This window comes from Haliaeetus leucocephalus, unplaced genomic scaffold (genome assembly GCF_000737465.1).
Source record: "Haliaeetus leucocephalus isolate CR32 unplaced genomic scaffold, Haliaeetus_leucocephalus-4.0 Scaffold228, whole genome shotgun sequence".
NCBI lineage: Eukaryota > Metazoa > Chordata > Aves > Accipitriformes > Accipitridae > Haliaeetus > Haliaeetus leucocephalus.
In genome coordinates, this window is record NW_010972664.1 from 4,210,674 (window position 1) to 4,221,195 (window position 10,522).

General features: G+C 37.5%; 1 protein-coding gene across 1 annotated transcript in view; it reads right to left on the bottom strand.

Moving 5' to 3' along the window:
- Positions 1 to 5,461, bottom strand: part of ROBO1 (roundabout, axon guidance receptor, homolog 1 (Drosophila)) — a 658,904-nt gene extending 653,443 nt beyond the window's left edge. The window contains exon 1 of the mRNA XM_010567233.1: positions 5,374 to 5,461. Within this exon, the coding sequence (XP_010565535.1) occupies positions 5,374 to 5,461 (88 nt within the window). The remainder of the gene's footprint in view (positions 1 to 5,373) is intronic.
- Between the last annotated feature and the right edge of the window lie 5,061 nt (positions 5,462 to 10,522).

Genomic DNA, 10,522 nt, shown 5'->3' on the forward strand with positions numbered 1-10,522 from the left:
ACCAACATACTGGGATGCTTTAGTGAGAGCATAAGCAGCAGGTCAAGGGTTGATTAGTCCCCTCCAGTTGTCATTCACGAGTCTGCACATGGAAGAGTGCATCTAGTTTTGGGCCACTCACTCCAAAAGAAAAACAGAAAAATGGGAGAGAGCTTAGAGGAGAGCCTCTAAGATGGTCAGGGTGCTGCAGCATATGATAACTGGGAGAGGCTAAAGAAGTCTAAGGTAGTGGTCTAATTACAGTCTTCAGTTGCCTTAAAGAAAGTTTTGCAGAAGTGAGAGCCAGACTCTCCTCAGAAGTGCACAGCGAAAGGACAAGATGCAAGGGTCACAAATTGCAATACAGAAAGTTCCAGCTGGCTCTAAATGGAGTAAAAATTCACCTTGAGAGTGGTCCAAAGAGGTTATGAAATTTCCATCCCTGGAGGTGCTCAGAGCACAGCTGGACACGGCCCTGTGCAACCTGGTTTAACTCTGAAGATAGCCCTTTTTTGGGAAAAAAAAAAAAAAAAAAAAAAATCAGGCTGAATGACCTCCATGTGCCTTCCAACCTATTTTTTCCATGATTCTGAGTGTTCCTACATCAGAGCTACACACTTCCAGTCTTATATTTATACGTATGTCTTTAATCAAAAAATAGCTAAAGGTTATCTTTATTTGGGCTCAGATTCAATGAAAGAATAAGTGGAATCTGCATGGAATTTGTGTCTTATATTTAAAAATTTGACCCTGTTAAATCATGTCCTTCAGTCTTTAGAGTTAACAGTCCTCTGGGACTTAAAACTCTTCTCCTGAGAAGGCATAGCTTTACATAGGTTTTGAATTTTCTGGCTTCTATCCTTTGCCTTATTTCCCCTGTGACCTACAAACTAGGCTTTCCTATTCAGGTGCTCTGAAATGCTTACTGGATCATCACAAAATAGTTATGAACATCACTTTACTTTAAAACAATACAAAATTCTAACCAACAAAACTGCCATCTTTGTAAAATATGAGCTCAGCTGTTGGATCACTTGCTCAGAAAGGGTGAAAACTATCCTCAAGTACCTCCCAGTTGAAGGAATCTAAATCCATATCCCCTACTCTTTGAGAAGTGTCAAGGGAGTCAATCACTTAACTTTCTTAGCTGAATGAGCCTTCACTCTTCCTTTACAGCTTCACAATCAGGCGCTTACACAGAATTTGAGCATCCAATTCCCTTTGCCTCTGAACCTCTGCCAAGGCATTCAAGAGTTAAACTATGGGTTGGGTTTGGCTGAACATTTCTTTTTTAAACATTATTCTCAGAAAAAACCTGCACAACAATAAAACTAGCTAAAATCTTCACCTGAGCTATTCAATGCCTTATTCAGATTGAGAGATTTATTTTTGATATTTGATTGAAAATTCATTCAGGCACTTAAAAAGTACAGAAGAATGAGTGAGTACACATTACATTATACAAGACACTAATCATCTTTATGAAGCAGCAAATGAAGATCTTTCAGTACTAGGAAGGTACCTTTACAGGTTGCAGGGAAACCAGAGGAATATAGAATTTCTTGTCAAAATGTATCAATCATACATATAAACCCAAAGTATCACATTCAGAAAAAATATTCAGTAGTTTGACAAGCAGGTAACGGGAAAACTACAAATCTTGTTTTCACTAGGCAGATCACAAAGTCTTAAGTACTGAAAAGTTAACAGTGATTTAAAAAAAAAAAAATCACACCAAACAATTTAGTTAGTTATGTTACTGAATTATGATTCACTTGACAAAAGCTCTGATGTAAGAGTTTTCAGATTCCAAAAATGACTGCTTACACCTTAGCACGTTAGATGCAGTGAAAAAAGACAATTTGAATTTCTGAAAGTTTCATTACAAATAATAACTGTCTCATGTTGAAAGAGGCAAACAAGCTAGGATAGTGTTTTTCCTGTAATGTTTCATTAGTAAGCCAAGAAGTATTAGAGAAAAGGAAATTTAAAGTATTCTTGTCTACCCCAGAGGAGGTCAAATCCTGGGCTGGTTCTCTTCAGGATTCAGTAAGCTTCTATGATTATCAGAGAAGGTTGTTTTGTGGTTGGTTTTGTTTTTTTTTTTAACTTACACTAGCAAAACATATTGCTCAAATTTACATTTCATTATATATGTTTTAAATATATTATGCTTTGTTATATATCTGCATCTCCTAAAGGAAACCTATTTCCTGGAGAAATAATGCACTTCACAGATTTAAACATCAAAAAAAGTATCAGAAAAGCAATCCTTGTTTACTTGAAAATGATGGAAATATATCAGGTGTTCTAGTGCAACATCAGTCTTTACTCAAATACTGAGAGACAGTACTTGTAGACCACTGAGGTCTACAAGCTTCTATCAAAATTTCTCAAAAATCTGGGTTCAAAAGAGGTTTTCTACTCCTCCTCCTCTCCCCAAGATCTACAGAGAACTCTGTTACAAAAAAATTATTAATAGTCTACCAGGAGCATTCAAACCTTGTCATTCCATGGTTTTACAAGGCTTTTTTTTGTCCAGGTGCCTCTGTAAAGCTCAAGGATTGACTAGATCCCACATATCTGGCATCTGTTCCAGTTCAGATGGAGGGCACTTCCACAGTACTCCCTGCTAAAGGACCAGATCCCAAGCCCAACCAAATCCATGAGGAATGCTCATACAGTCTTTTATTAACAGACCAAAAATCTGAAAGCTTGCACTCACTTCTACTGATGTAAAAATATATTAAAAAAATCCCAGTTTAAATTACTGAAATCTTCTGCTGCATGTCAGATTTATAGTTCTATGTTTTTTTGACAATGTAGTAACTGGTAACTTTAAAACACTTCAGTGACTTAACTGAAAACATAGAGCTCAACATATGCATCTGAACATAATATAGCATTAGTTAATGCTATGTTTTCTTAGATCAGTGCACTTCAAAATCAACTATCAAGTTTTCCAGCTTTTAAATATGCAGAGCAACTGGAAAGAAAAATCACATCTTTCCCAGATAATGTTCAACCCCTGATTAAATAAAGATGTGCCAAGGCAGAGATACTTTATGCCTCAGGAGACAGCCATAGTGGAATTGTGAGTGTATTTTATATGTGAATTAGAGGTAAGATGTAATGACATAAGATGAAAGGCTCAGCTGTGATTTTAATAAAGGGGGGAGACAGTACTTCCCTGTGGACCCCATATGTAAAAGAGTGAGACTCAACAAGAATATATGAAAAGATTCAGCAAAAACTACAGTAAATGTTTCAAAGTTGTAAGATCACCATTAAAATTAATTACATTTTACTGAAGTTGAGAATTCCAGTTGTGAGGGCAAGCTTTAACACATTTCTCGTAATTTGTCATATGAAATTAAAGCTATGTCATCAATAAGGTGGAACAATTTTCAATTTTTAGATAAGACAGGATTGGAGAGTTTGAAAGCACAAAACTGCATTTTTAAAGGTTTCTAATAATATGATCAAAAACTAATTTCATTGAATCTGTTATTTTGAAAGTATGGTTTTTATTGAAACAAAATAACACACTTAATTTAGTAGTACCATGATGACAGACGTTTTAGCTGCTTAATGCTTTTAGCAATCCTCAGAAAAAGCTGTTACCTATAGCTCAATTGCTATTTTTTATGGCTAGAGCAGAATTCCAAAGAACCATTATTTCTTTTTTTCCCCATTAAATGGAGGAAAAAGTTTGACATTTTGCACAGGTCTCTCTCTTTCTGTGCATTAAAAAAAAAAAAAAAAATTGAGAGACATGCCTTTGTAAGGAAAAGACATGAAAAGAGCAAAATGAATGGGATGAACTGCTTAAAGGAAAAAAAATAAATCCTGCTTTATTTGATCTTTCGTGATAATCACACTCCTGGCACCCTGCCAGTGAGGCTGAGCATGCTGGTGTCTGGCCAAGTACAGTGATCTCTTGGTTCAAGTCTGAGGTCTGTGATGAAAATTACAAAGCAGGGACAAAAATCAAAATGCCACCTGTGATTTTATTCTGAAACTAATTTGATGGAAAAAGTAATACAATGCAAACAGACTTTTTAGTAGAGTCTACAAAACTGTGACTAAATTGAAACCAATGCAAGTGGATGGAGGTAGCTATCATGCAAATACATTTGAATCTCCAGGCGTCCCTTCTAAAAAGAACGGTAGATGTCTTTGTGACAGGTAGATTGCTTTGAAATTATATTTGAAACTTTTAATATTACAATTTCAACTTACATCTTCCTTTATTCTGGAGTCTTTTTGCATCTCCTACATAACACATTTAAAACCAACAAAACCAGGAAAAAAAAAGTCAATTAATTTCTTTAATTTACTTTCCATGAATGACCATTCATTATAGGTCAACAAACGCTTGAAGGAAAAAACCTTTTCCTTTCTCTTTTCATTCAGAAGTCTATATTTGAACTAGTTGCCCACAGATATATGGAGAATTGTATAGCCACAAAATTCTGCATGCACAATGCACAATTCAACTTAGAAATCCAGCCAGTAGTCTTCTATGTTATTATTCAGATGCAAAGCAGAAAAAAGCACCACCAAAAATCAGCATGTCACCTTCTTTTTTATATGTCTATTGTGTTTTCCTACATTTTACTGAAGTTTTACATTATTAGCAGTACTGATCAAAGTTTGTTTGGGTTTTTCCTAACAAATATTGAAGATGATTCAGAATGACTCAGAAGCTGTTCTTACAGATTTATTCCTAAAAAAAAACCCAACAACCCAACAAAACAGATTTTGCTTCCTGTATGTTACTTCAATAAAAATCCACTGTTCACTGAAGTGATACAGGTTACCAATTTTACCACCACCTTCCCTTTAACGTTGGATAGTATCTTGCCATTTTTACACGTTTACTACTCCTCTCTGCACTAGTAAGACTTGCCATACAAGCACCAGGATGATCCCTGATCTCTAGGACTTCACTGAAAACACTGCATTTCAGCTATTTCACAGTTGCTGCTGTTTTCCTTCTTCTTCAGGAAGGTTCTCCATAGATTTCCTATTCTCTTTGATATTCAAGTCTGTTTCTGCACTCTGCATTTCTTCCCTCCACCAACAGTGCTAATCAAAGGAATGCTTTTAGCCACCTTAACCTTCTCATACTTATATTTTCAGGCCACTCCTTTTCTATATTTTCTTTTGCAGTTCAAAAAAGCAACTCATTACAGCACAGACAATACAATACTCACTGAATTCCGTGTTTTAAATACGCAGATATGCTCATAAATTTCTTAACTACACACACACACACACACTAAAACATGGAGAGAGAACTTCAAATATATACATGCACATATTCACATGGACAGCATAAAAATGATCCATAAAAACATGAACGCTTACTTTTAAATAAAAGGTACCTACCTGGAATGAGCTGACCCAGTAACTGATGGCATCTGGAAAGGCTGAATACAGCTACTATGACCAAAAAAGGATAATGTTTCCATTTCATGATGTGTCCTTCCTTGCATTACACCAGCTCAGCAGCGCTAACATAAATGTTACCTGCAACACACAATGGAAATAAGAACAAACAAATTAATGATAAATTTAAGGTACTTACAAATATTTTTGCCCAGTGTAACTCTATGAAGTATGCTATTTTAGCTATTAAAATAATGCTAAATTTTCTCAGGAAGTTGTAAACCACAACCAGAATATTAACTATCCCTGCAGAGCACACAACCCCAAAACAGATGTTTTAAAGGGAGCCCCATAGTGCACATGTGTATTTTAAAGTGCTGCATGTTGTTTGGTCATGTAACCCAAGTTATTAAAGAAATTGCTCAGTTCAGCAGGATAATTCAGTGTAGGTTTAATCCATCCCAGTTCAAGGAAACACTTAAACACTTGCCTAAGTTGAAAATGTTTTAACACTATTCAGCTTTCTATACAAGCAGGGTTAAAACTTTACACTAGTCCTCTTATGGCACAGTGTTTTGTTGAAAGAGGATTAGGGATAATTTTACCCAGTAATAACTTGAATAGTTAAGGTAACTTTCTGCTGAGTTTCTGTGTTCTTAAGGGCAGATAGTTTTCATGCAACTGGCAGGAAAATGGAATCTTATGAAGGAAGAAAATATTTTGAATTAAAATGTGATTCAGACTAATTTTTCTGACCACCACAACTGTAGGTTGAAAAGTATTCACAACTCCACCACTATTGAAAAATAATCTCTGCTCATCCTACTCGTTTCTTATGCTTCAGCTACATTAGTGCTTAACACTGACTTTGCCAGAACTCCTCAGGCCTTGTTTACAGCAATACCAACCTGTTCAAAATGCCTTTCCTCTATAGGTTCCTAAAGAACATACAGTGTTTTTCAGATGATCATAGAGATTTCTGAAAGCAGTAAGATTTTTTAGACAATCTCTTTGATTAAATACACACAATCTGTAAATAAATGGATTTAGTGTTTTGGTTTGGGGTTTTTGTTTGGTTTTTGTTGTGTTTGTTTTGTTTTGTTTTGTTTTAAAATAAGAGCCTTTATCTAAATACAAACTGAAATGTGTGTGACTGCAATGTCCCATATATTGCATAGTATCTAGGGTTCATGTCAAGTTCTTGACAACAGAAGAGATGCTATTTTAAGTGTTTGTCCAGTTACTAGATGCATGCAATTGTCTGACCCTAACCAACAATTAGAGACCACCAAACACAACTGTAAGCATGAAGCAGGCTGATGCATGGAGCTCTACTCCGACAATAACTAACTATGTTAGACCGTGATAATGTTACAACTGCACCTCTCAATTCTCTCTCCTCATACTTGTTCCCCTTGTAGTTAAGAACGTATATTCAGAGATGAACTGTTTGGATTATGACTCCCATTATCACCTAAATGCCAGCAGACAGAATCGTAACAGTGAGAAAACCTGTGGTGCCGTCAATCACTTCTTCAGTCTGCTGGGACAGAGAATTTTCAGCTGTAAGCCTAATATATATTTAACGACAGCAAACAGAAGAGTTGCATCATTACTGGGAGTATTCAGTGTCATCTCATACTTTTGGATGTTCAAAAATGCCTAAGTAAGTTAAATATTAATAGATTAAATCACCTACACATGCTGGATTTTACATTTGCTTCTTGTGTTATACCTGTACTTCTACTATCTTAGCAATCAGAAATAATAATACTCCATTTCCTACTACTGCTATTACCTGAATCCTACAAAATATTTTTTCTTCATTTTTATCACTTCATCTGCACTGCACACAAAAACGCAGTTCCTTCCATTTCCATTCTTTTGATATCTCCTATCACTTGTATGACTGCTCTTCTGTTGCAAACAGCTTGACAGCTCTTAATGGCAAAGTTAACGGCAATTAATGGCCAAGGTGTTACATGATGCTCTAAATGCTATTCATGATATGACTCCAAGACTGAAATGAGGATCTGCAACTTCAGGCCTTCAGAATGTCAAACTCTTTCTCTGTACAGTAATACAGGCTTGCTTTATAAAACTATTTACCGCATTGGTTTCAGATTCCCACAGTTTCTTCATCTGTACTTTCTGCCTGCAAACACAAGATTGAATATTGTTTCTAATGCAAAACTGATGAGGCAGCCCATTGAATTGGTTCACCAAACAAAAAAAGTAACACTTTCAGTTAAGGATTTACTTCGTCATTATAATGTGAGGTGCTCACACAATGCACGTCAATGTGAAAGAATAATTTCATTAATACATGCTGCAAAATCATTCAAGGACTTAGAGATTTAATAAGAGTCTAAGTGTTCCCATCCACTGGCAGGACACAACTCCTACTGATCTCAACAGGAGTTAAGATCACACATTCTGGAGGCAAAATTTGTTTTGTGGACCATATTGTATTGGGTTGTTGTGGGAAGGTGCTTGGTAGAGGGGGTGCTGCAGGGTGACCTCTCTGAGAAGAGGTGAGGGGCTCCCTGGTGCCAGCCACAGCCCACTCCAACAGACCCACTGCAGGGCACAGCTGAGTCTGTCAGCCAAGCTGATGGTACTTCTGGGAAAGTTTGTGTAAGAAAGGGCAAAATGCCAGATAGGCTGACCTGGTTTTGGCTGGGATAGAGTTAATTTTCTTTCTAGTAGCTGGTATAGTGCTATGTTTTGGGTTCAATATGAGAAGAACGTTGATAACACACTGATGTTTTCAGTTGTTGCTAAGTAGTGTTCCGACTAAGTCAAGGACTTTTCAGCTTCTCATGCCCAGCCAGTAAGAAGGCTGCAAGGGCACAAGAAGTTGGCACAGGACAGAGCCAGGGCAGCTGACCCAAAGTGGCCAATGGGGTATTCCATACCATGTGACATCATGTCCAGTATATAAACTGGGGCGAGTTGGCTGGCGGGGATGGATTGCTGCTTGGGAACTAACTGGGCATCAGTCGGTGAGTAGCGAGCAACTGCATTGTGCATCACTTGTTTTGTATATTCTAATTCTTTAAGTATTATTATTGTCATTTTATTATTATTATTATCATCATTATTATTTTCTTCTTACCTGTCCTATTAAACTGTTCTTATCTTAACCCATGAGTTTTACTTTTTTTTTTCCGGATTCTCTCCCCCATCCCACTGGGTGGGGGGGGAAGTGAGTGAGTGGCTGTGTGGTGCTTAGTTGCTGTCTGGAGTTAAACCATGACATAGGCAGAGGAACAGGAAAAAAAAGGGTCATAAACAGGAGAGGGAACACCAGGGTGTGAGCAGGAGGAGAGGGAGGCGGTGCTCCAGGCACCAGAGCAGAATCCTCTGCAGCCCATGAAGAGGACCATGCTGGAGCAGCGGTCCACAGTGCAGCCTGTGGAGGATGCCAGACTGGAGCAGGTGGACATGTCCTGAAGGAAGCTGCAGCCCGTGGAGAGCCCACGCAGGAGCAGGTTTATCCTGAAGGACTGCAGCCCATGGAAAGGACCCATGCTAGAGCAGGGGAAAAGTATAAGGAAGAAGGAACTGCAGAGAGGAGCTGTTATGGACTGACAGCAAACCCCAAACCCCACCCCCCTGCACCACTCCAGGGAAAGGATGGTGGGGGCAGAGGTAGAGAAGTGGGGAATGAAGGGGTGAAGTTGAGCCTAGCAAAAATGGGGAGGTAGGCGTGTTTTAGTTTTCGTTTTTCTCGCCATCCAACTCTATTTTAATCAGCAATAAATTTTGCTGTTTAGCCAAAGTTAATCCACCACAGTCATAAAGCTGGGGGGGGGAGATGAATCCCAGCAACATACTTTATGGCACTTGCCCTATCTATGAAGGCATCCCATGCATGAATCCAAAGTTTTTTCTCTTTCATACCTCTCTCTTCCATTTACTGAATCTGTAGACTATGACTTCTTTTTAATCCCTTTGTATGTGACAGAGCTCCGCAGGGAGCTCAGACGTTAACTGCCTAGCTTGTTTGTTAAAACCTCTTCTTCCCTCTAATTCTGCTTGTGTTTTATGTTTGAAATATAATATTTAATTGTAAAACCTGAAATAACTTCAGTGTTATTAAAAACGTTATTCTTACAGAAAATTTCAGTGAAGATGGCTTTAATGAAGCCACATAATTTTAATATGAAAACAAAACTTGTTAGTCTACAGTTTAAAAACAATTCTTGTAGATATTCCTTGAAAAGAATCCTGAATATGAGGCTAATTCTCTATATTCAGAGTATAGTGCTTTCTTCTGAAATAGTAGCCCTGATCACAGGGAAGATAAAGTAGAAAAAGGTGTCATCAGAATGAAAAATGGTTTTCAGATAGAAACCGAGTTCAGCAAAAGAGAAACAAGGTCTTTATTATCATCGTCTACTGCCACAGTCCACAATTCAAGCACTACACTATAGTGGAAGAAACCCACAGAAGTGTGTCACAACCAAAGGAATTCAGCTGGCAACTTAAAATAGTTTCCCTTAGTACATACTAAAAGTCCATGAAGTATCTGCCACATACATTTAGAACTTCATATACAAACTTCTCAGTGTCATATCATTTAACTTTTTGATTATAATAACTGAACTAAGTGTTTCTGTGTTTGGTCCTTCTCTGCAATTAGTCTTTCAGTGTCCAAAATACAAAACTAACGTCACAGAATAAGGACTGGCACTAATTAGATGTTGCCAGTGACAGAAGAAGGATGCACTAACTATATAAACTTCAGCTGGCCTGAGACCTCACTTAACTCCGTATCAAATGACTGCAGATCTACACCAGACTGTGCAAGAAAAGATTCAGGTCCAATGCGTTGTCCAGAGAGCACAATGAAGATAAACACTGTCTCCTCTATGACATTATAATCATTAAAGAATCAATGGCAAATTAAACTGCACAAACCCAGAGGGGAAAGAGGCACTATGGTAAATGCAGGGAAAGGGTGTAATTAATTATTTTCTTCCACTTCCCAAGCATAGTACTATTTATCACTATAGCCAGTGCAGCATTCAGCAGCAGAAGGAAAGACACTGAGACAAGACCAAAACCAATGCTGGTTTTCTTTTCATTTTTCCCTTTTTTTTTCCCTCAGTTTGATTATTATTGTTGCATCTCTCAGAAATGG